The 24,588-nt window shown below is 49.1% G+C and overlaps 3 protein-coding genes across 4 annotated transcripts; 1 reads left to right on the top strand and 2 right to left on the bottom strand.

Moving 5' to 3' along the window:
- Nucleotides 1-856: 856 nt before the first annotated feature.
- On the bottom strand, nucleotides 857-11,896 carry CGREF1 (cell growth regulator with EF-hand domain 1). 2 transcript variants are annotated; one of them, XM_036903460.2, is made up of 7 exons: nucleotides 11,745-11,874; nucleotides 5,399-5,420; nucleotides 3,337-3,433; nucleotides 2,207-2,272; nucleotides 2,052-2,122; nucleotides 1,821-1,945; nucleotides 857-1,596 (listed from the first exon to the last, which is right to left on the bottom strand). In XM_036903460.2, the coding sequence occupies exons 3-7, from the start codon at nucleotides 3,414-3,416 to the stop codon at nucleotides 1,060-1,062; spliced, it is 879 nt and encodes a 292-aa protein (XP_036759355.2). In that variant the 5' UTR covers nucleotides 3,417-3,433; nucleotides 5,399-5,420; nucleotides 11,745-11,874; the 3' UTR covers nucleotides 857-1,059. The 2 variants fall into 2 exon arrangements, with proteins under 2 accessions (XP_036759355.2, XP_036759356.2); XM_036903461.2 differs by lacking the exon at nucleotides 5,399-5,420 and having other exon boundaries at nucleotides 11,745-11,896.
- A 3,303-nt stretch (nucleotides 11,897-15,199) lies between these two features.
- On the top strand, nucleotides 15,200-20,918 carry ABHD1 (abhydrolase domain containing 1). Its single transcript, XM_057497554.1, is given in 12 exon segments — nucleotides 15,200-15,465; nucleotides 15,619-15,721; nucleotides 18,648-18,693; nucleotides 18,696-18,794; nucleotides 19,134-19,323; nucleotides 19,521-19,569; nucleotides 19,709-19,824; nucleotides 19,933-20,103; nucleotides 20,266-20,316; nucleotides 20,409-20,572; nucleotides 20,694-20,752; nucleotides 20,754-20,918. Coding segments are annotated over 12 exon segments (1,467 nt in total). The 3' UTR covers nucleotides 20,907-20,918.
- Nucleotides 20,919-20,923: 5 nt separating this feature from the next.
- Nucleotides 20,924-24,554, bottom strand: PREB (prolactin regulatory element binding). Its single transcript, XM_036903467.2, has 9 exons — nucleotides 24,222-24,554; nucleotides 23,596-23,788; nucleotides 23,184-23,404; nucleotides 22,903-22,983; nucleotides 22,679-22,803; nucleotides 22,321-22,494; nucleotides 22,101-22,173; nucleotides 21,747-21,906; nucleotides 20,924-21,591 (listed from the first exon to the last, which is right to left on the bottom strand). The coding sequence occupies exons 1-9, from the start codon at nucleotides 24,354-24,356 to the stop codon at nucleotides 21,497-21,499; spliced, it is 1,257 nt and encodes a 418-aa protein (XP_036759362.2). The 5' UTR covers nucleotides 24,357-24,554; the 3' UTR covers nucleotides 20,924-21,496.
- Nucleotides 24,555-24,588: the final 34 nt, after the last annotated feature.

Raw genomic sequence — 24,588 nt, 5'->3', positions numbered from 1 at the left:
CTGTCACAAGACTCCAGTCATGTGGCCCCAGGAGTGTCCACATGGCTGAGCCAACCTGACTAGCTGGGCAGGAAGCCTACTCTAGGGCTTGGTGGAGCCTTTGCAGTCCAGAAATGGCTCTCTGGGGACTGCCCCACAGCCTGAAATCTCCACCCTTGGAGCCGCCCTGTAGTTAAGCCTGCCTTAGCCACAAATGTGAGCCAGCACATGGGGTTGCTTCCCTGGGGTGGACTGCATCTGAGGGCATATTGGAATTGGCCAGTTTCCATATGGGGGTTGGAACAGGGTGGGTGAGGCCATAGAATGTGATAAAGAGGGTGAGCTTTGGGGTCAGACAGACCTGAATTCACTTAATTAGCTGTGTCATGTTGGATGCATTACTGAACTCCATCATCCTCAATTTCCTCATCTGTCAAATGGAGCTAATTCTGCCTGCTCATGGAATTATTGTGAGGATACAACCAGACAATATATAAAATGCCCAGCAGGATGCCTGATATGTTCTGGGCTCTCCATAAATGGTTACTGTTGATATTACAGGGGTGGGGCTGACCCACTGTGATGGTGAAGGTCTGTCCTGAGCCACAGGAGGGCACTGGGTGCCCAAACACCAGGGACAGGGGAGCAGGAGCATCTGGCCCCAGGAGGAGGCTAAGCTCTCTTCCCCAGGTTGTCTGCAGCTGGCCATAGCCTGGTGCTATGCTCTGGGTCTCAGCATCCGGGAACACTGGGAAAGCTGAATCCCTGCCCTGCCAAGAGCCTGTCCAGTCCCCAAGCCCTTGTGTCTCTGTGGCAACATGTGTCCCTGAGGTCCAGGCAGGCTGGACCAGTGGATAGACAGCTCAGGGGGGATGAATTCATTCAATTCTTTATTAGTTGTCTAGGCCCTAAAGCTGCCCCTTCACTTAGGGTCTCCCTGAGCTGCACAGAAAGACCTGTCACTTTCTTGGGCCCGGGAGGGGACAGTGAGGTGGTCCTTGCCCCACCATACACACCTCACCCTCCAAGCTTATGTTCTGGCACTGAGACTTCTAGGGTGCAAACCTGTATCCTCCAGGTTTACATCTCATCGTTCTCCAGTTGTATAGCATGAACCTCAAACTCATCTGGTATGTTCTGAGACTCCATGGCTTCCCCTGGAAACTCTCCTTCCTCTCCAATGTCCCTGGTCTCTGCCTGTCCCCAAGCCTCCCCTCCAGGGCCTGGGGCTTCTTCTCCAGCCTCTGCCTGACCTCCAGCCTCCCACCCCAGGCCTAGAGCTTCTCCTCCAGGTTCTGTCTGTCCCCCAGCCGCCCATCCCGGGCCTGGGGCTTCTCCACCAGCCTCTTCCTGTCCCCCAGCCACCTGTGCAGGCTCCAAGGACTCCCTTCTGGCCTCCACCTGTCCCCCTGCTTCTTCCCTGGGGACCAGGGCTTCCTGTGCTTCTTGTCTCAATGGGCTTCTAGGTAACACGGGCTGTTTGCCAGTATCTTGTGGCTCCAGGGGCTCTGTGGGCCTTGGGGCCTCTCCGGGGAAGTTGATGAGCTCTGCAGGGGTCATGAGCCCATCCCCATTCAGGTCCTGGGTCTCGAGCACCTTGTCCACTACCAGGATCACCTGTGGAAACACACAGTTGCTGTGGGGTCTACAGTGACCAGAGACGTTCCCAGGAGCCCAGAACCTCTACGACCCCCACACTCTCTGCACCCCTGCAACGCAGGCTTTGAGCACTTCTTTCACAGGGATTCACCAAGTCACAATGACAGACCAGAGCCCCAAGGCGCTGGGTCTGCGTCATCAGGGAAGCCCCGCCCCTGCCCCCAGCATGCAGCAGGGCTTACAGGGTTGATGATGGGAAAGTCAGCAGCTCCAGGGGCCAGAGCTGCTGTCAACATGGACAAGAGCTCCAAGCCATCCAGCTGTCCACTCTGATCATAGTCATGGAGGGCAAAGAGGTAGAGGAGAACTGAGGGCGAGAAGCTGGGTCAGAAGCAGTGTCAGGAACAGGTGGAGGAGGCAGGAGGCAACGGGCCAGCCGGAACCGCCACTGGCCCATCAGCCCAGCCCCTCACCCTGCTCCCGGCTCATGTGCTCCGGCTCTTCTTCCATCCTCTCTAGTCCCTTTAGGTAGTTCTGCAGAAGTCTGGCAGAAAAGTGGGAAATGAGCCCAGGAGAGGCCAGTCCGCAGCCCCAGACTAGCCCTCAGGCCCCAGCCCAGCCTACTCACCGAAGCTGCTCCTGGCCTGGCTGGAAGGGGTTGCGCAGGGGCTGCTGCCGCACGTCAGGGTCCAGCCTGGGGGAGCGAGGGAAGGACCAGCCTTGCAAAGAGCCTACCAGCTTCCACCCCCAAGCTCCTGTCAGAGTTCTCTCCCCAGACCCAAAGGGAGCTGCTCCTCCAAATTCTCAAAAACCTTATGGGAGGAGGCCCTGCTGGTCTCCTTGGGAGCAGAAACTGATTCCCTCAGAGTCTGTTTTTGCAGATCCCTAACTCAGAGGTGAAGTGAAAACATTTTGAGACCAGATGAGGCCACACTTAGCAGACATAAGTTGGGGACCCAAGCAAACAGTACAGTGGGTGGCAGGATGGTGTGGATCGTGGCAACCCTTCTGTTTTGCTACTGGGGGCCAAGGGGCAGGTCCCTGGCTGAGCCCAGAGCGCTGCCCCGTGTTACACAGACCTGATTTGCTCCATGACACAAACTAGACTCTTTTTTTCCCCAACCTGAGTGTATATATGTTGGTTTTGGAGTTTCAATCTGCTCAGGATCTCTTTGCTAGTCTTTAAAGCTCAAGATTTACTCCCAGTTCTGGACAGGGCTACGTATTTGCTCCAAGCAATCCAAGCAAATCCAGGCCCATGTTGCCAGAGAGCCAGCGGGAGCTGTTGCAGCCAATACTGCCGCGGCTGCCAGCCCTGCTGCACGTCCTGTGTGTGTTCCCCCACCTCACCCCACACACCCACTGCACAGCGTTAACGCACAAAACCTCGAGGAAGATACTCAGATAAAACAGGAACGATATGCTTGTAATCTCTATATTTTTTGCAGTTCCCTCTAAGGTCTTTGTAAGAAGACCACAGCCTCTTCCCTGGCCCATGGCTTCTTCCCTATGCTTCATGCCTCATTGGAAATGAGCTCTTGGTTTCCAAACAAGTCCAGCAAGCATGTGCTGAAGGCCCATTTTTTGTAGGGCACTCTAACAGGCACAAGGCAGAGGCTGAGGTGGGTGGGGAGGGATGCAGAAGTCGGGGAGCCTATGCCCCAGTCTCCTGCCTCCCAGAAGGGCTCACCACAGTCCTGGATTCTCCAGAGACTTGCCCTGCCCCCTGCCTGCGCACCGCCCCCTGAATCCCATTACCTTGTGGGCCCATCCTTGGGAGCAGCCTGACCCAGGGGCAACAGCAGAAACACTAACGTTCTCACGGCCAGAGGCAACATCCTCCCTGTAACTGCAACTGGAACAGTGAGGGAGTTAGCGGGAAGGGGCGTGTGCCACAGATGGGGGCTCAGCGGGTTAGACAGCAATGTCGTCTCTGCCTGCCTCCACCTGTAGCCCAGATACAGCACTCCTGCTCAGGGAGGAGTCACACACAGGCATCAGGGGTCCCCCATGGATCAAGTTCTACTCCAGATCCAGTGTGCAGAGCACATAAAGCAGACCTGCCCCAGGGGGAAGCAACCCACAGGCCCAACCCGTTCCCCTGACCCTGCCAGCCATCCCACAAGGTGCTTGGAGAAGTGAAGTTTAAGTACATCTAATCCAGTCCAGGTGTTCATTTTGCGGACGGAAACTAGCCCAGAGAGGTTAAGAAAAAGGCCAAGTTAGAAATGCAGAGAGTCCCAAAAAGACCAAGGTTTAAACAGAGAGACACATCGTTTGCTTGCATTTATTAAAAACTCATCAAAGAACAACTCAAAAGAGGCTCAGACTCTTTGACATAGGTCTAAACTCAGGTAGGGATTAAAAACACAACTAATCAGGGTCAAACCAATAGTGACCCCCAGATCTGCTATTTACTAAATGCAGTTAGGCAAACCAGATTCCAGTATGAAGGAAAAATCAAACTTCCCCTTAGGCCTACACTGCATAGGCCCATTGGCAACACAATCACTTGATTTTATGAAAAGGGTCAAATATAGAAGGGACTTATCAAAACCACAGAGCATGCAGCCTTCTGATTAGTCCTAAGTATCTGTACATATCATGTGAGTTTCTGGGGAAGCAGACACCCACCAAAGCTGAGGCCTGAGACCCCAAACCCATTTCCAGGAAGACAAATCATCAGATGTTTGGTTGTCTAGGCAAAGGATCAGGAACCCTCTGAATGGGTACCCTACATGCTGGCTGGCACTCAATTTTCCTAGAGAAAAGTTCACAGCTTTCATCAGATTCTCAGAGTTCCATAACCCTAACAAGATTTAGAACCACTGCAAGAGTGGACATCAGCTTTCTAAGAAATGTGGGGCAGAGCAGGTGAGCATTTGGCTGCTGGGAAGACAAATATGGGAACCCAGCTGTAACTGTGCAAGCAGAGCTGCCTTGAGAAAGCAGCAGCAAGACCTGGTGGTCCACAGGAGGGTAAAGCTACCGAGGCATGGCAGCTATCCTGATTTCCATGTACACGTTGGCCCCGCAGACAAAGTGAGGCTACCTAGTTTGTTGGTGTTCGGAATCAAGTGGTCAAATGGGTGCTGAAGCCACAGCTGCCCTAAATGTGTTTATGAACTTAGGCAACATAGGTCCTTGAGCTCTAGTTGTTGCACCAGGAGAGAAGGCAAGGTCTTGGGCCCATCCACGGGAGGCAGTTGGAACTGAGATCTTCAGTCAACCGGGGGCCCTCAGAGGTCCTCTGCCTAGACCATCAGAGGTAAGTGGAACACCTCAGTGAAACGGTGGACTAGAAAAATATCCAGATCTCCACGTCTGGGTGTATGATAGAAAATGTCCCAAGGAAAGCAACTCCAAGACTGGATAAAAATAGTACTTTTCAAATGCACTGAGTTGGAAAGGAGGTAAGAAATTCTGAGTAAAAAGGCACAGCAAAAACAGTATTCCCAGGGAAAAAAGTGAGCTTGAAGTCAGCTTTTGCTTTAAGAATGTCGCCAAACCAAACCCCGGTGACCCTGAGCTATCAGTCTAAGTGCTTTGTGCTGATAGAGGAGACCAGAGATCAAGCTGAGGTAATTACCAGAAAAAAAGTAATGGAATTTTTAAAAAATCAAAGGAAGGCAGAAAATGAGAAAAAAAGAAACTAAAAAAAATAAATGAAGAAGAAAGACAAATCGAAAGTATAAAATAAGATAGTAAAAATATGTTCAAGTATGTCAATGATCATGATTTATAATACACGTAAATCATATAAACTCATCCGTTAAGAAATAGAGATTATCAAAATGTATATGAAACAAAATACAGTTACCTGCAATTTTCAAGAGATTAACCTAAAAGAAAAGACATAGAAAGGTTATAAATAGAAGACACTTGAGCAGTTTGATACAAAACTAAATATATTCTTACCATACAATCCAGCAGTTGCACTCCAAAGGAGCTAAAAACTTGTGTCCACACAAAAACCTGTTTTTAGAAGCTTTATTCATAGTTGTCAAAACTTGGAAGCAACCAAGATATCCTAGGGGGATGGATAAATAAACTGTGCTACATCCAGATGATGGAATATTACTCAACACTAAAAAAGAAATGACCTTTCAAGCCATGAAAAGACATGGAGGAACCTTAAATGCATATTAGTGAAAGAAGCCAATCTGGAATGGTTACATATTGTATGATTTCAACTATATGACATTCTGGAAAAGGCAAAACTATAGAGACAGTAAAAGGATTAGTAGTTGCCAAGGGCCGGCAGAGGGGTGGGGGGGCAGGCTTTTTTTTTCAGTATTTTCCGTAACAGCCAAGGGCCGGGGGGAGGGAGGATAAATAGTCAGAGCACAGAGGATTTCTAGGGCAGTGAAAATACTCTGTATGACACCATAATGATGGATACATGTCATTATACATTTATCCAAACCCATAGAACGTACAACACTAGCAGTGAACCCTAACATAAACTATGGACTTTGGATGATTATAGGTTCATCAGTTAATCACGTACCAATGTGGTGGGGATATTGCTAAGGGGAGAGGCTGCACATGTGTGGGCAGGGAGTATATGGGTAATCTCTGTACCTTTCTGTGAACCTAAAACTGCTCTAAAAGAAAAAAGTCTTAAGAAAACCTGGCATAATGACAAGGAGAAAAATTTAATCTGCCATTATGATGGGAGAATTTAGCATATATCATTTAGTATTTGAAAGATTAAGCAAAATAAAAATCAATAAGAATGTAGAAGACTGAATAAAACATTTAACAAGCCTGAGCTCATGAACAGAGAACCCCATTTCAATCACTTAGCAAGTACACATTCTTCTCAACACATGTGGAATATTTATAAAAACTGAGAAGTAGTAGGCCAGAGAGTATGGCTCAAAGAATCCATCTCACATTATATGACTAAAATGCAACTACATTAGAAACCAATAACAAATGTGATGTAAAAAATCTTGTATGCATGAAAAATTTAAAGGCATACTTACATATGGATCAAAGAAGAAAATCATAATGGAAATTGTTAAATACTTAGAATTGGATAATATTGGAAAAATATACATCAAAACAAGATATATAGCTAAAGCAGTATTGGAAGGAAAATGGATTGACTTAAAAGCTTATATTAGAAGAAAGGTTAAAAGTGAATGAGTTTCCAACTCAAGAAGCTAGTAAAACAGAATAAATTTAGAGAAATTAAAGAAGTGAAATAATAAAAGATGGCAGAAATTAAAAATACAATAGAGAAGAGCAACAAACAATGATTTTTCTTTAAAAGGACCAATAAAATAGACAACCCCCTGACATTTTCATTAAGAACAAAGAGAATAAGCCAGGTCGGGAAAGACAAATACCATATGATTTCACTTATTTGTGGGATATAAAAACAAAGCAAAACAGAAGGAACAAAACAGCAGCAGACTCAGACACTGAGAAGTAACTAGTGGTTATCAGGGGGAGGGGAAGGGGATTAAAGAGTCACAATAATCTGCAGTCACAATATAAATTGGTCACAAGGATGGTAGTACAGTATGGAGAATATAGTCAGTGATTCTGTAACATCTTTCTGTGTTGACAGATAATAACCGCACTAGAGGATATGAGGATTTAGTAATATGGGCAACTATTGAACCACTGTGTTGTACATTTGGAACCAGTATAAGATTGTATATCAATGATACTTTGATTTAAAAAAAAGACATGCAAGAAAGGAATTCCAATAAATTCATGTTCCATTAAAAAAAAAACAGATAGAAGGCACAAATAACATTAGGAATGAAAATGGGGACCTAACTACAGGAACAGCAGGAATTTGAAAACTTAGAGGGTATAGCTAACTTCCAAGAAAAATGCAATAGCAAAACTGTTAAAAAAAGAAATAGCAAATTTTAATAGTCCTATAACCATTAAAGAAATTGGTGAGTATTAACCTATATTGTTTGAGACTATAAACCTGAACTGTTTTTTAGAAAGCAACCTACAAATGTATGTTAATTGTTGTGAAATTCTGGGCCAACAATATCATCCTGGTGATTGGATGAGAAAGAACACAAATGGAAAAGAAATTACGAAGATATTCAGTGCTGTTCTATTAATATTAGTCAAAGAAACATAAACACTCTGAATGTATAACATTTAGGCAATGGCTAAGTAAATCACATTTTGTGACAGAGCCATTAAAAAATGGTAAATATTGCAAACTCAGAAGTTTTAATAGAAAAAATTGACAGATTTGGGAATATCAAAAGTTTAAAATTCTGTTTCATGGAGGACACCATTAAATCAAGTTCAACAGGACAACTGATAGATGACTGGAGGGTTCTCAGTAGGGCAAAGCTATCAGCATCTGGTCCTCAAAGCTACCTGGGTTCTCAGTAGGGCAAAGCTATCAGCATCTGGTCCTCAAAGAAAGTAATCTCAACAGAAATCCTCATGGGGACTGAATGGGAATCCAAGGACTAACAGAGATTTGTGCCTAATCCCAGAGGTTTAGAGATAAGACCCTAAACTGTCAGAAAGCAATGACTGAAGGAGGTTCTAGGTGAACAGGCCGGAGGGTCATGGTTCTTTAAAGATGCTAGTTTGGGTGGCAGGGGGTGGGGTGTCAGCAGAGGATTCCAGTCTCTAAGGCGGAAGGAAAGGCACATAATGGCTGAGAAAGCTGCTGGCCAGAAGAGACCAGGAGAATGCTGGAAATTAAGGACCCAGGGCTGGAGGCCATAGAGGATACCATAGGAAGGACCACCAATGTCAAAGACTTTTGGTGACAAAGACCAGGAGGGCAGGCATCCACGAGAAAAGCAAGTATAAATATAAGTCTGCAGAATAAGGATAAATGTTACTCATTTCTCTAATATTCATTAAGCATCTACCATATGTGAGGCATTATCTTACAAGATGATAATGTAAGGTAGAATTACTCATTCATCTTTTCCTTAAAGTTTGCAAATATATCAGTAGCAAGAGATAGATATTAAAACAATGATTAAGAAAAGCAGAGACTCACCAAGGAACAGGTGGCATAGCTCAGAGTTTAAGGGTATGGGACCTAAACTCAGGCTGCCTAAATTCAAATCCAGCACCTCTTGTCAGGTGTGGAAAGCGTTAAATGAAACAAGCTGTGTAGAGACCAGTGCCTGGTTACACATTAAGGCCCTTTCCTTCCAGAAGTTTTCCTGGACCACAGAGCTTCCCACATTCCACCATCCTGGTCTCCCCACTGGATACTCTCAAATTGCTCTCTCCTCCCCATCTATTTACTGCCAGGACCTAGGCCAACAGGAGGCACCGGCATAATTTAAATCCCTCAGAGCTGTCAAAACCTATTACCCAGGCTTCATATGTTATCATCCACTAGCAGTTGCCTTTTAAAAGAGGACATTTGCAAACTCCAGAATGATTCTCTAGGGGTGGCAGTTCAGGCCTAAAGGGGACACACCCCTCAGATCCCACTAATCTACTCACTCATTGGGCCAACTGTGCTGGTTTGAAAACATGTCTGTAATTTCTTTGGCACTCCTTTCCTCAAAAGCTCGAGTCTAATTTGCCTTTCCTTATGATCTGGACTTAGCCACTCACTTCTAATAAAGAGCTGATATGATGCTACCTGACTTCCAAGTATGGGTCATAAAGGTGATGGGCATCGCTCATGCCTGGCGCTGGTTCTCTCTCTCTCTTTTGACATGCAGACATGTGCCTGTGGAGCCCTGAGCCACCATGGCAAACATCTGGAGCCCCTGAGGCCGCCATGATGAAAATACCATGTGGAGGAACTACACAGAGACAGAGATGACTGTGGAGCCCCAGATGTTCTAGCCTCCAGCTACTCACATCTTTCCAGCCCAAAGGCCACACAGGTGAGAGAGCAAACCTTCAGGTGATTCCAACCCTCAGCCGTCATGCTGCCCCAAACAGCACTGAATGGAGCAGAAAGGTACTCGTCTCCGCAGCCCTGCCCAGACTGCACACTCATGAGCACAATCAATGTTGTTTTCAGCCACTAAGTTTTGAGGTGGTTTGTTAAAGTTGTCATAGCAATTAGAATGGTTTTCATGGGTGTGGGACCTGTGCAGTCACATAGGGCCCTGTTCTGAGAAGGGTCTTGTGCTTAGTCTAATGCTCTGCTGTCACCATCTTGGAACTTAATCTATTTTTGTACTGGTGCCTGAACCCTGCCCACAAGAATTATATCACTTTCCTCCTCATGGTCCTATGTTCATGTAACTATTCAGTATGTGCAGTGAACAGGGAACAGGGCTTTGAAATCAGATGGACCCAGGTTCAAATCCCAGCTCCACCTTAGACTGTCCCTGTGACCTTAGGTAAGTTAATTATCCTCAATGAACTTGAGTTACCTTATCCTCATAATGGAGATAATAGTAGTACTTACCTGGCAGGGTTACAGCCAGTATTAAGTGCATTATTAATTACTCCTTACACAAATTAATGCAGTAGATGCTCATTCTTTTCCCTACCTCTGGTATCTTCTCCATTTAAAGAACTCTTCATGTCCAAATCAGATTAATCTTCCCTTGCTAGAACTCCACTGCTCCAAAACCTTCAGTGGCTCTCTACATAGTCCAGAGTCCTCCCCTGGGCATTCAAGGTCTACAGTTAGATATCAAGTTACCATTTAGATTCATCTCCCAGTGCTCCATTACACTAACACTCTGCCTCACACCGAGGAGTTCCTGGGATCTCCTGAGATACTTTTCACTTTCACTTTCCAGTGCTTGTGCTCAACCTGTTCCACCCTCCACCTGCAATATCCTGGGTGCTCTTGACAACTTTAGCACTCTGGTCGTAGTCCACAAATTCAAGTAATTGCATGTGGACTTTCAGTGTCATCTAAGTAATATCCTCTTATGTAATGCTTCCAACTGTGACAATTTTAGGACAGGTAGCCCACCTCTCTTACTTAAAAGAAGTCAGACTAAAGCTCCTCATTAGCACTTAATGAGGTTGGTGAGGTATTATTTGCTCACACTTACACACTGCTAAACATTTACAAAAAAGCAACAGAAGTAAAATGGTTATTGAACCACTGTCTAGTAAAAAGGTTCATAATCATTTCTTATAACTATAATGCGCATAAACATAATTGACCCTACACACAGGAAAGCCACCAGAACTCTTAATGAACAGTTGTGATGTAATTCAATAGTTATTCATATCCTACACACACACACACACACACATATTCACAATGACCCTCTGACCTCAGATTTCTTCAAGGGCACCAGGCATGGGAGGAGACCCCAGACTTGGGGTTAGACTTCTGATCAAATCCTGCCTCTTACAGTGCTGTGTGAGTGAGGCAGGTGTCTCAACCTCTCTGAGCCCTGGAATGACAGTGTTTCTCTTGTAGGGGTTTGGCGATGATGCAATGGTATAGTGTGGGTTAAGTGGCTGGCAGCAGCAGATAGGTGCTCCTTGAGTATTTCAGACACCTTAGGATATGGCAAGAACCTTTTATCTTGCATAACTTCATCCAGTGCAAAAATTTCTCCCACAGCATCAGCATCCCTGTCAATGGCTTATTCAGCCTCCTCTTGACTTCCCAGAACAGGGGTCTGGTCCCTCACAGGGTGTCCATTCCATTTCTGGTGGAGTCTAACCGTCCGGAAGATATTTTGAATTGAATCCTGTCCCTTAATTTACCACTCTGGTGCCCCGTGCCTCCCAGCAGCCCACCTCCAAGAGAAGCAGCAACGGCGATGGCCAGCGGGCCTCTGGGCCGCCACTTCCAGCCGGGTGGTCACCGCGGGCCCCGCCCCAGGCCCCCTCTTTTTTATGTCAAATGAGGGTAAGCTCCTGCCGGCCTCCCCCAAGCCCCCCGGGCTGTGGGAGCGACAAATGAGACACGCAGGGAAAAGCGCGAGGGGAACTGGGAGGTGGGAGTTCCGGATACGCTTTCCAGCCCTTCCTCCACCTGCGCTCAGGGCTCGCCCCCTCCGAAGACGGACCCAGAGGCGAGTGGCGCCGCTGCCGCCGCGTCCGAGCCGCGGGGGATGCGGAGCGACTGCGCCGCCAGCATCCCGACCCGGACCTGGAGGCCGCCTCGGCCCCGCGGTCCGCCCGCGGCGTGGCGGTCCCTGCTGGCCGTGCTGGCCGTGCTGGCCGGCCCCGGCGGCCCCCGCGCCCGGCGTGGAGCGCGGACCCACCTGCGGCGGTGCGGCGAGCGGCCGGGCTCCGGCGCCGTCTGTCCGTCGTCGCTCCCGGCTGCGCGCCGCCCGCGCCCCGGCTGGCCGCCGCCGCCGCCCGGCCCTCCCCCGGGCCGCTCCACGTGGCCGCTCCACGTCGCCCTCCCGGCGGCAGCCGCCGCCCTGGCCCGGGCAGAGTCCCGAGCGCCCGCCGCTGGCAGGGCCGCCGCCCGCCCCGGTCCCGCCCGCCCTGTCCTGCCAGCCCGGTCCGACTCTCCCGGTCACCCCGGCTCTCCGCGGTCTTCACGCGGGCTTCTCCCTGCGCTCCCGCGAGCGCGTGTGTGCGAGCGGGCGCGTGAATGAGACAGACGACTAGAGAGGCAGAGACAGACAGATGGTGAGATTGTGTGTATGAGTTTAACTGTGGTAATGCTGTGGGTGCTACTGCCTGCAGGAACCCAGATGTGTGTGACAAGGTAGACAACCTGTGTGTGTGTGTGTGTGATTGTGGCCATATGCGGCTGTGTGTATGAGGGACTTGTGACACAGTAGGGCATTTCATATGTGTGATAGGGTACCTGGGTGAGCTCTTCCTGAGCTGTTTGTGATGCTCAGGTGACAGCTGTGACTACTGGTTTCTAGCCAAGGTGTCACTGTGTGACAACTGTGTCCATTGCTGAGAAGTGGTTCCAGATGAGACATGGTTGTGGGGTGCCTGGGAAGGCATCGACCTAAGGGTGATGGTGGCAGTTGTTTGCCCACACAGAGTATTGCAGTGTGTTGGCAAAATGGAGTGTTGCCTACTTTTGTCACAGTACCCAGCCAGTTCTTCCATCTTGGCTCCGGAATACATCCTCATCCTCTGGCCCAAGTGAATGAATGACTTTTTATCTCTCTCGAATCCACATCAGCTTCTATCACAATAACAAACCCACTCTCATCAAGGTCACCCCATCCTCCTTCCTAAGGGGGACTCTGCTGGACACTACCTCCTTGGAGCATGGTATTCATTGATTTGGAAACACCATATCTAGTAATTTCTTTTTAGTTTTCTCATATGTCAGAATTCCTCTGGGATCTCTCCTCATGTGATCATGTGTTCATGTAGCGTCCATCACTTTCTGTTATGGGTTGAATTGTGGCCCTCAGAAAGTCGTATGTTGAAGTCCTAGCTTCCAATACCTCAGTATGTGACTGTATTTGGAAATAGGATTGTTGCATACATAATTAGTGAAAAGGAGGTCATACTGGAGTAGGCCAGGCCCCATAATCCAATATGACTGGTGTCCACATAAAAAGGGGAAATCTGGACAAACACACACACACAGGGAGAACAGCACGTGAAGATGCAGAGACTGGAGTGGAGCTGCTACATGTCAAGAAGTGCTAGAGATGGCTAGCACACCACTGGAAGCTCGAGGAGAGGCGTGGAACAGATTCTTCCTCACAGCTCTCAGAAGGAACCAATCCTGTTGACATCTTGATCTGGAACTTCTGGTCTCTAGAACTGTGAAACAATTAATTTCTGTTGTTTAAGACACCCAGTTAGCAGAGTTTTGTTATAGCAACCTCACAAACTAATACATCATCTACCAAATCTCAAATTCCATCTCTAAGCCCAGGCCACTTCAGGAATTGAACATTCTACTATTTGTGTGCAGATATTAATCTATAAAGGTAACTGTGTGACAACATGGAGAAGCCAATGCCATTGGAAAAAAAATGTTTGATGTTACAGTTTCCCTAGAAACAAGAGGCACAGCTCACCACCCAGGACCATAGTGGTAAGCACTAGTGTAGGTCAGAAGGCAGAAAAGGACCAAGGGGAAGGCAAAGGCCACAGCCTTCATTAAGCAGGAAGGGTGAGGCAGGGCAGGGCAAACAGTTTAGGATTGGGTAGTTTGAATAATTCTGGCAGGCTTTGAGAATATGGGCTGTCCCGAGTTGTCTGGTACCTGGCCCTGGGTTGATACAGCACAGGGGAAACATTGGCTTGGTGTGTGAGAGTTAGATAAAGGAGGTGGTTCAGAGTATGGGCTCTGGATAGCAGAGGAGATGGAAGCAACTTTGGTTGTTAGTTTGGCCTTGTGATCAATGGACACCAAAGAGACAAATACAGAATCTAAGAAAACACAATTACAACTACCAGCGTCCCAACCTCTACGTATCTGAGTCAGAACGTATCATCTTCCTCGAACCTCACCCTCCTACAGTTTCCCTGTCTGAGGGACAGGCACAGCCACGTACCCCTGTATCTATGCAGTCGGAAACCTGGATGTCATCCATGATTCCTCTTTCTCCCACCACCTCCACCCTCCAACCAAGTCCTATTAATTCTGTCTCCTATCTTAAAGGTGACTCCTCTCCCAAGCTTCCCTCAGTTCACACAGCCATTATCTGAGCAAAGTTCTGTTAACAGCATAATTGACCTCTGTGCTTTCATTCTCATCCTCCAGTCTATTCTCCAGGTAGCCTGAATGATTCTTCTAAAACATAACTATGATTATGTCACCCACCCCTTCCTAAAACTCTTTGATGGTAGCTTCCTGCTCAGGGCTCGAGCCCTTTAGGAAAGGGCTTAGGAAACCCTTAGGAAAACCTCTAACATCCTTTGAATAGCTGCTCACAATCTCATATGCTCCAGCCCACCAAATTTCTTGGTTTCTTTAAGAAGTCTCTCACATGAAGGCTTTTATTTATGTTTTTCCTCTTCTGGAACAACTATTCTCTCCCTGTCTTCCCCTTGTCTAGGAAACTCTTACTCATTTTTTGGTTCCACTTTAAATGTATCATCATTTAACATCTGGCTACACTTCGACTACATGGGAGTTTGGGCAGCCCTCTCAGTGCTCCCACTACAGCTAGTACTTTTCTAATCCAGTACCATGTGCTAGGGTTCAACCTGACTACACATTTGAATATTCCAGAGAACTTCTAAGTTAAATTGATATCTAGGCTCCTCTCCAAAGGGGTGAAGCCTGGGTACTGGTAGTTTTTAAAACACCCAGATGACTCTAATCTTCAAAGTTGAGAGCGATTGCTCCCTGTAGATTGTTTTCATATCCCAATAAAGACAGGGAAAAGCACCCCTGGGGTATCTCAGTGCCTGGTACAGTGTGTGGTGAGTAATAACTGTTGTATTTACTTGAGAGGGAATGCATGAGACATTGTAGTGACACTGTATGGGTGACTTTAACCTATGTGACTGTGTGTAATGTCAGCCACTCGAGAGCTGAAACCTGACCATGTGACACTGTGGTGTGTCACAGTGTGAATGTTTGCAGTGTGTGAGGACTACTGTGAATGGCTGAACACTGGGACTGCATGTGAGTGGCCATGTCCTGAGTGTGAAGATCACTGTGAATGACTACTTTGTGTGACAGGGCAGACTGTCACCAAAGGAGTGGCTGAGGTCTCTGAATAGGCTGCCTGACTCGCCCTGGCCAGGGCGGAATTTGAAGCAGCAGCAGGTGGAGATGACCCTCACTCACCAAGATGGCGGCTGTGGGGAGGTCCCTAGTCCTGCACCGCTAGTGACCGCGAGGAGGAAGCAGGAGGCACAGAGACGCGAGATCCGGACCTTGCGCCGGGAGACACTTGCAAGTCACTCGGGTTACCTCCGCGCAGGGAGCAGGGTGCAGGGCGCCCACCCCTGCGACGTCCTGGCACCGTCCCTCGCCAAGCCAGCCGCGCGCACCGGTGGTGGGCGGGGCCCGGGCCCCCCAACCGCCGGGCAGTGGAGGTGGGACTTGCACAGGCCAACCAATGGCGTGTAAGGGGCGGGGCCCGGTTCGCATCTGCGGGCCGACTAGTCTTAAGTCTGGCACTAGAGTCAGTCAAGAACTTGGGGGTCGGAACTCAGTGACACAAGATGCTGAGCTCCTTCCTGAGTGAGCACCATTCAGGCGCCTCAGAATGGCATCCGGACAGAGACCTCTCTGCTTTTGGGTCTTGGCGCTGCCCTCTACCTGGGCTACTACTGGGCACGTGTGCCCCAGGTGGGTGCGAGTCCGGAGCTCTGGCGGCGGGTTTGAGAAACTCGGGTCTAGGCAGCAGCTTCCAGCTCGGGGTTCGAGCCCTTTGTAGGAGCTGGCATGGTTGGGCCTCCCGCTCCAGGTGAGATTTGCCGCCCCAACTCTTCCACCACCCCTGCCCGGCGCTCCAGCCAGCTCCGCTTTGCTGACGTTACCTAATGAAGAGTTGGTTCTTTGCTTGCCTTTTGCCTAGACTCTCTGCATCCCGCGTGCTCCCCATGCTAGCTTAGCCTTTTGGGCATCGGACAGGTGCTGCTTCCTGTGATGTGGAAACATTTGGAGAAAGGAGGAGTGGATGGCGTCCTGAGGTGTCAGGGAGATAATGCAGCTATGCCTTCCTTTTCAGGCAGTCTGGTTTTCTCAGTAGCTGCACTGAATGAAGGAACCGACGGCCTGTAGGGTTGTGGCTAGCCCCCAACACCTTCCCATCAGCTTAGTAGGTTCTTGCTTTTTTTGAGGGCTAGCAGAGGTTCCCTGCCTAGCTGAGGTCTAATAGATAACCAGAAGTGTCCTTGCTCATTCAGCCCTGTTTTAAGTTAGGCCCTCCATGTATTGTGCAATGGCATAGTCTGAAGACGTTGATTTTGATGAACTTGGAGATTTTAATGTCAGTGAAATTTACATAAAACACATAATTTACATATCTAGAAAAATACTTAAACCTTTTACTGTTCATTAAACTCTGTCGTAGGTTAGCTGACTTGAACAAGAAACCTATTGATTAAAGCCCTTTAAAAAGATCTGTAGGTTTTTTAATGTTACCCAGACTTTTCTGTATTTTCAGAGCTTTCTACATTCATATATATTGTTTATAAAATAAGTCTGCCTTATTAATGTGGATGGTAGATGTACGGTTAAGAAGTAAAGTTAATACTACACTGATGGACAGTGACTGCAGTGGGGTATTAGGGGAGACGATAATATGGGTGAATGTAGTAACCGCATTGCTTTTCATGTGAAACCTTCATAAGAGTGTATATCAATGGTACCTTAATAAAAAGAAGTTAAAATTTAAATAAATAAATAAATAAATAAAAAGTCTGCCTTAATAATACAATTGAAAATCCAAACCTCACAATACCCTGTAAGTCTTATCTGTATGTCTGGAAAGTTAGTTATTTCAGACAAGCGTTATCCTTAACTGAACATTTTCCTTTGCTTGCAAATGAGACACACAAAACTCAGAGATGTCTGCCAGTTTATATTCCAAACTCATCCTTGACTTCCAAATACTGATTAAAATACAGGAAAAGTGCCATTCTGGAGCTCCTAAGGACATGAAGTTTGGGTTGTCTGGCATGGTAATGGATATTGATTCATCCACGGTGACCAATGGCATATTACTAATTCTTAAGAAACACTTCACTAGAGTTAAAATGAAACACACATAAATCAAACCCATGACCTAACTTATTAGCATTGCTCTACACTACTGAGCCGTTTGACCAAGGACTTAATAAATTGATAACTCAGAATCTTGGTAATTAGGATGCAGTGTAGTACAGCTCAGAACACAAGTTCTAGAGTCAGATGGACCTGGGTTTGAATCCCAACTCCACCCCTAACTAGCCTTGGCAAGCTTCATGACCTTTGATCAAAAGCTACTCAACATTCAAACCTGTTCCCACAGGGAATCATAGTACCTCTCTCAAAAAGATGTGAAGACCATAGGATGTCATGTAAAGTGCTTAGCACAATGCTTGGGACATAAGGAGCACTCACATTTTACCTGCTAGTATTAGTGGTAATATCACAATTACTAATTCTGTTTTGCCTCCGGCTTCCTGTGTGACTTTGGCAAACCTCTGTGAGTCATAGTTTCCTCACTTATAGAATATCCTATCTCATAAATTTGGGCTTAGCCTGTGCCTGCATATGGCACACAATGAATTTCAGGTGTTACCATTCTAGGGCTTAGGGACCCAAGAATGAATCTCAGCTCACAACAGTCAGACTACCAACTTGGCCTTTCTGGTTCACAATTTACCTAGCCCCTTTAGAGCACTGACACTGCAGAAGAGACAGGAAATCCGGGCCTTGGGTTCTTTGGGGCCTATAACAGAAGTACATGGGTCTTTTGGCTTGGTACAGCATACTTCTTCGTAAGCCTTCAGTGTGGCTAGGCCCTCTCATTCACTTGATGTCAATCCAGAAGAACCAAGCAGAGGGATTGAAAGTCAGGGCTGAGTGCCCACAGACATCATCTGTCCATCACCCCATCCCTATTACCTTCTGCCTGGCTGGCATGAAGGAAAAAATCTGTTCACATTGGGACTCTTATCTCTTTTAGAGCATGGTCGAACAGCAGAGGTCTCACAAGAAAGGAAAGGAAGTGCTGTGGTAGAAAAAGCCCTTCAGTGAATACACACAGTAGGGACTAGGAATGGTGGAGTGCTAAAATTAGGAGGAATGAGTGCTGCCAGAGTTAGTTTTGGCAATGGGAAGATGACAGTGTGGATAATTCAACTAGGAGGCCAAAGTCACCACTGAATGGAGCCCCATTTCTTCAGCCTGTCCAGGATCCCAACCCTTCCTGCAGGTCATCAGCCGGGCAATTTAATTTATATCACATTCTCCAAAATGAGTCTGGGGCGTGGATAGGCAGAGTAGGGGAGTTAGCTCTCAGTCAGCTGCAGCAGCTTCCAGTTCTGGTTCAGTCAGTTCAGGGTCAGGGCTGGAGAGGTGACACTGCAGGACTGGAGTTCAGGGCTGTAACTGGATTCTGTTAACAGAGGTGACTTGGCTGTTCCAGGAGGTATGCTGAATTTCTCCCCACCAGACCAAGCAGTGCTTTACAGGCTGGCCTCTGCAGAGGGGTCACTCTGGCACTGGGTACCTCACTGGCTTGACGCAAAAATCAGGAGAGGCACTTCGTGTTGCATAATTACAGAGGTGTCAAGTGGTGACTGGGTCCTGGTGTCTGGCCTTCCTCGAGCAACAGTCACTGTGGAGACTTTCTACCCTACATTATGGTGTTTCAAGGGGCAGCTACAAAGCATCTTCTAGATCTTACTGCAGTCTCGGCCTCTAGTCCCTTACTGGACATAAGAAAGGACAGAAGGCAGTACACTGAAGGTGCAAATACAGGGGAATCCTGTGTCCCTCTTTTAAACTGAAAGTAATCTTTGTCCCATCTACCTCAGTGTGGTGAGGGTAACGAGTAGTTATATGGAAGGGCTGTTTAATTGCACAACCATGAGGTAGTATTTAATTTTTTATGTCCCCATTACACCCTGCTTTATGGTCTTAATGTTTAGCATAATTCATGCCCTCATATGACGACAGGAAGTTGTGGGAATTGTCTGGGGATGAGGATGTGTAAACCTTTTGAAGAACATAGTTCCTAGTAGTATCCTTGTGTGCCCTTTTCTCCAAAACCACAGTGAAGTCCTCCAAACACCAGATGGAGGACAGCTCCTGCTAGACTGGGCTGGTCAGTGTGACAGCAGTCAATACCCTGACCCAGCCACCCAGCCCATTATATTACTGCTTCCGGGTATCACAGGCAGTAGCTGGGAGACATGTATCTTGCACCTGGTTAACCAAGCTTTAAGGGATGATTACAGGTAAAGATGGGCACAGCCCAGAGGAACTGCATGGTGTCTGAGAATTTATAATAGGGACATCAATTCAGACCCTAATAGTTATGAAGAGAAAATGCTCTATGAAGGGGACCTTTTGACTGGGGTCTTTCTGAAGGCCACCAAAGGGGGAGAAGGGCTTTTAGGGAGGGTCTGGCTATGACTACCTGTGTGTGCCACAGCGCTGTCGTATTTAATAACTGGGGCTGCTGTGGGGAAGAGCTGTGGTGAGTACCCTCCTTCCTCATCAGAGCCCTTGACCCCACTCCCTTCAGAGGCCCTTGGCCCAGAGCTCTACCTTCCTATCTTTCCATTTTTCTGCCTTCTGGCCAGGGCCTCCCTCCCTACCCAATGACCTGGTTTGCCTCAGACCCACAGGGCCTTTTGTGCCAGCACTACCAAAGATCTGGAGACAGCCATGAGCCACATGCAGTGCCAGTGCTCCCAAGCTCCTCTGCTAGCCTTTTGGAGGGTAAAGGCTGCCTGGTAACCCAAAGGCCCAGACTACCTTTCTTTCCTTCCTCCTCCATGTCCTTTCCTGTCCCCACTCATTGATGCAAACCCTTCTTTGATGGCTCCTGGTTCAATCTGCAGGATATCAGAGCTGAACTACCTGGCATGTATGGGGCAGGCTGCAGGGGGGTAGCAGCACTGACTCTGGGCATGCTGGGATTCCTTTGAGACCACCTGCTCCCTGGAGACCCCACTTAACTCACTGCTCTTCAGTCAGTACCTCACTGTTGGGCTCTGCCAAGTTGTGGACCAGTAGGGTCTTGGCAAGTAGGAGGGGATGCAGACAGGGTAGGATGGTGACATGCCAGTCTATGCTCGGGTCAGTTCTCTACCTGGGCTTTCTCACTCATGAGATAACTCAGGGGCTGGCTCTAGGTCAAGGCCAGGAGTAGAGCCTAGCCTGCTCTTCTGCAGAAATAGCAAGGTGATGCTAAAGGTGGTAAATGTAGACTATGCACAGGTATAGTCCTTTAACACCCCCTTCATCCAAAACTGTCCTTCAAATACCTTCATACTCCATCCTTGTCCTAGCCTATCTCACCTCCCATCACACACAGGCCCACAGTTCACCAGTTTGGTGAGTGCTACACAACTGGGGCCTTTGGGTATCAAGATTGTGTTGCCTACTACCAAGCAGCAAGCCCAAGAACCAAGGTAGATGCCATCCAGATCCCTGTGCTCTGCCTCAGTGCAGCTGACGACCCCTTCTCCCCAGTCAGTGGTAAGCACACCAATTCTGGATGCCTTAGGCCCTAGGGAAAGTGGGCCATGAGGTGCAAATGTAGAGGGCCCGGGCTCCCAGCAAAGGCCAGGGCTCCTGATCTCTCCAAATCCTGCCCCAGCCCTGCCCCTACAGGCTGCCCAATGCTCTCCCCACGTTGCCCTGCTTGTCACAGCCCTGGGGGGGACACACTGGCTTCCTGGAAGGGCTGTTCCCCTGGCAGCATAGCTACACAAGCTGCCTCTCCCATCACTATGCCAAAGCCATGCTCCCCCACCCAGCCCAGCTGCTTAGCCTCGGGGCTCCCTCACCTTCTGGAGGAGAAATGAGCTGACAGGAGCACCTCTGGGGTCTCAGTTCAGTTGTCCCATTTATTAAATATCATCTTTTCCTGCCAAGTGGGATGAGGTTCATTTCTCCTTTCCTCAAAACTAGGTAAACCACTCAGGAACTTACTGTATATTCATCCAGGCTGGCTGGTCGCTACCCAGCTGAACCCTTAGGTTACTGCCTAGGTCTTCCTTTGGCCCCTTCCTTCCCTAACAGCAAGTCCCAGGCCAATGCTTGCCCCAGCAAATGCCGGGGGAAACTGAAGGATAGCAGTGTCTCCCGGCTCTTGGGCATCTCCACCTATTTCTGAAGGACAAGCTCAACTCTGGAGCCTCTAGGAAGGCAGAGGGAAGAAGGCAGGCGGTGTGTCCTGGACTTTAGACACCATTGTCCTGGTGGGTCCACAGATGATGAATACAGGGTTCCCAGGACTCAGAGTCATACAGGGCCACAGCCAAACTGATAGGGAAGGACAGCAGTGCCCATCAGTCTCATGCCCTGTGGACCGACATGGAGTGAGAGGTGGGGTCCAGGTTTCCACTCTGGTCTAGCCCGAGGCAGTGTCCAGGTCCCTGATTCCTGGGCGCAGTGAGGCTAAAGAAAACCTGGAAAGGCACTCTGGAGCAGCAGGATGGTCGTAACAATAAGCCCAACACATAGCAAGAGCAGCAGCCACACAGGAACACTTCCTGCAGGAGGGTAAGGGACGTGGTCAGGGGCAAAGGCTCGCAGCCTCAAGAACAGAGCCATGCAAGCAGGCGGCAGATGGCCCATTCTCCAGGGGGGCAGGATTTTACTATAGCTAAAGGTAGGGAGGGTGGTACCCTCCACCCCAGTGACTCACGCCGTGAGGGCAGTAGATGAAGCTGGCAACGACTGTCCACAGCCACAGAGAACAGGGCAGTTTCATGAGGTCCAAGGAGCTCTGGACCACGACCCTTCTCAGGTAGAAAGGCCACATCTGTCACCACAATGCCATGAGCCTCCTTCACATAGTACAGGCGCTGGGGACAAAGGACAACTACTGAGGGAAAGCCCAGTTGGAAACATTCCTTCTGGAAAACATGCCCCCTACCCCTATAGAAAGCTTTCCCTCTACTGGCTAGGCCAGACTCCTTCCTGCACCCTCGGGGTAGAAGCAGGACTAGAGACCCCACCCCTCAGAGCCCTCAGGGTTGTGCCCATCCCCACCCATTACCTGGAGAGAGAAAGCTATGTAGATGGCAACAGAGCCAGTGACTGTGCCCAGACCTAGGAAGGTGCCCGATTCACTGCAACAAACAATCAAGTGTTCATTGTCCTGAAGGCTTGTGTAGCAATACTCATTCACTAAAAACGGACCTCAGGGACTCAGACAGGGCACCCTCCCGAGTTCCTGAAGGCACCACCCACACCCAGCAGAGCCACTGGTCTCACACCTGACACTAAGGCAGGATATGACTTCATGGCCACAGGACTTGGTCCGAAGTGGCAAGAAGGTGGAGCCATCCCAGGCTGTGAGGTAGCAAGGTGGGGGCTGGCGTAAACGCTTGTGGGGAATCTGCACCGTGAAGAGTCGCAGCTTGGTAGGCTGGTCGGGAACTTGCCCAAACCTGGAGACCGGGTGAGAGGCTGTTCAGCTCCTCAGGTTTGTGCCCTTCTGCACCTTGGTCAGGCCTGGGGGAACACCTGCCAAGGTTCTGATCCTCCCCAGCGTCCCCTCAGTTTTTTTCCCACTTCCCCACCACATATTATCTACGCTGTGCCTCTTTTAGCCACCCTCCAGGGTCTTCACACCTGCAGGCCTGGTAGCGGTAAGGCGTGTTAGAAAAGGTAGGTCCATTCTCTTGCCAGTGCAGCTGTGTCACCAGCTGATCCTTCTGCCACACGGAGGCCTTAAGGTCCCAGCCCACAGTTACCAACTAGTCAGGAATCAAGATTCCAAGGATGGACGGTTAGGGGATCCACTTACTGGACAAGAAGCATAACCACCTACCTTCTCCACCCTCTCACCTCCTCACCTTGCCATCAGGACCCAAAGCCAGGTCCTCAATCTCCCCTTCGTGGGCTTTGAACTCCAGAACTTTCTCTAGGCTTGGTACCTGTAGCCAAACCACGACGAGAGTTACCCTGGGAACCCAGCAAGAGCACAATGATCCCCACCCCTCTTCTCTTCTAATGGCCATTCATTGCAACCTTAACTCACAAGTTTCCCAGAACTCATGTTCAGTTTCTCAGAATTCCGGCCTTGCTAACTAACTAACTAACTAACACTCATCTTCTAACCCCCCAAAAACCACACCTTCCAGACACGAATATAGCCATCCGTCCCTCCAGTGGCAAGCTGGGTATTATCGTGGTTAAAGCATACAACTTTCTGCAGCGGATCAGGGCTGAAGTCTGTCTGCACCGCCTGCAAATTCTCTACATGGAGTTCTACCCCCTCTTGGTGGGTTTCAGCTCCAGACTTCTTCTCTGCTGGGGCTGTCCCTTTCCTCTGTCGAGGCCCCTGCTCCTTGGAACCTGCAACACAAACAGTCAGCCAGGTTCCAGGTTTCCATAGTAGGTAGTACTGGCCCCCTCTCTAGCGGTGAACATCCAGCTTCTCGCCTGCTACTACTATAACCCCATTTCCAGTCCCACTTCTTTAGAGACGGTGAGAGTGATCCTACTTATTTAATCATTTTCCCAAAGCGAGAGAGGGGACTTCTCACCTGCCTTCTCTGCCTTGTTTTTGCCTTTCTGTTGATCAGTCTGGAAGCGCAGGAGCTGACAGTGGGCATCCTGCCCTGCGGCAAGGATATTACCAGCCAGTGCCAAGTTCATGGTGGCCCGTGTCTCTGTGTCGTGGGAGTGTAGCAAAGAGGCACTCAGGCGACCATTAATCTGCTCTAGCTGCAAAAAGTGCTGTGAGAAAGGAAACCAGGGTGAGCAAAGTTCAGAGGTGCCCAGAGAGCACCTCAAGGGCAAACTTACATCCTTTGTAGTATGAGATGTCTTACTCCTTAGCTTACTGCACTTCCTAACTCAAAAAGCTTTCTCCAACCTTTTTTCTTTTTTGTTGAGTCTCAAAAATTTGTACAGCAAGCAGGGTTGGGAGTATTGGGTCGAGCTGAAGCGTTCCTGTCTAAGCAGCGCTGTGTGCAGTTTTTACTTTCCCTCTGGAGTCTCTCAATCGCCCGCTAAGTTCGCCGCCGAAATCCGCGCTGGGGCCAGACGTGCCAGGGCTTCCCACCCGGGAGGGGCAGGGTCCGAAGCTGGGTGCGACCCTCCCCCGCGACCCCCCGGAATCGCCCTCAGCCTGTGGCCTGACCCGGCCCCAGTGGTCTTGCGTTCTCACCACGCCATTCTTTATGCCTGTTTTGGCGGCGCCTCCTCCGCCGGCAGCGATGAGCAGCCCCGCGCCGGGGTCGACTTGAAGTGCGTACAACGGGAAGGGGGCCCGATACACCTCAGGCGCCCGGCGCCGAACCATCTTGCTCTCCGCGCGCTTCACTGTCCGCACCGAGGCGTGCGGGACATGCCGCGCCCGGCCTTCGATTACTGCCCCGGCTGCAGCTCAACTTGGTCCCGTCGGCACCGGGAGAAGCTCCAGCCCTCCTCACACCCTCAGGGTGGCCAAAACGCCAGCCACACGCAAGGACGAGTATCCCGGCTCCGGGCCGTCTAACCCAGGATTTCCGATGCGCAGTGCGCTTGCCCGCCGC

Source organism: Manis pentadactyla, chromosome 2 (assembly GCF_030020395.1).
Source record: "Manis pentadactyla isolate mManPen7 chromosome 2, mManPen7.hap1, whole genome shotgun sequence".
NCBI lineage: Eukaryota > Metazoa > Chordata > Mammalia > Pholidota > Manidae > Manis > Manis pentadactyla.
Note: the sequence above shows the minus strand (reverse complement) of the source record. Positions and strands in the feature narration are given on the sequence as shown.

Excerpts from the sequence above, each read along its gene's own strand:
- CGREF1 (XM_036903461.2), bottom strand. The coding sequence starts at position 3,416 with ATGTTGCCTCTGGCCGTGAGAACGTTAGTGTTTCTGCTGTTGCCCCTG. Across the intron at positions 1,946-2,051 it reads GCACATGAGCCGGGAGCAGG|TTCTCCTCTACCTCTTTGCC; the intron begins GTGAGGGGCTGG and ends TCTCGCCCTCAG. Across the intron at positions 1,597-1,820 it reads ACTTTCCCATCATCAACCCT|GTGATCCTGGTAGTGGACAA; the intron begins GTAAGCCCTGCT and ends GTGTTTCCACAG.
- PREB (XM_036903467.2), bottom strand. The coding sequence starts at position 24,356 with ATGGTTCGGCGCCGGGCGCCTGAGGTGTATCGGGCCCCCTTCCCGTTG. Across the intron at positions 22,495-22,678 it reads TACCGCTACCAGGCCTGCAG|GTTTGGGCAAGTTCCCGACC; the intron begins GTGTGAAGACCC and ends CCCGGTCTCCAG. Across the intron at positions 21,907-22,100 it reads ACATAGCTTTCTCTCTCCAG|CGCCTGTACTATGTGAAGGA; the intron begins GTAATGGGTGGG and ends CTTTGTCCCCAG.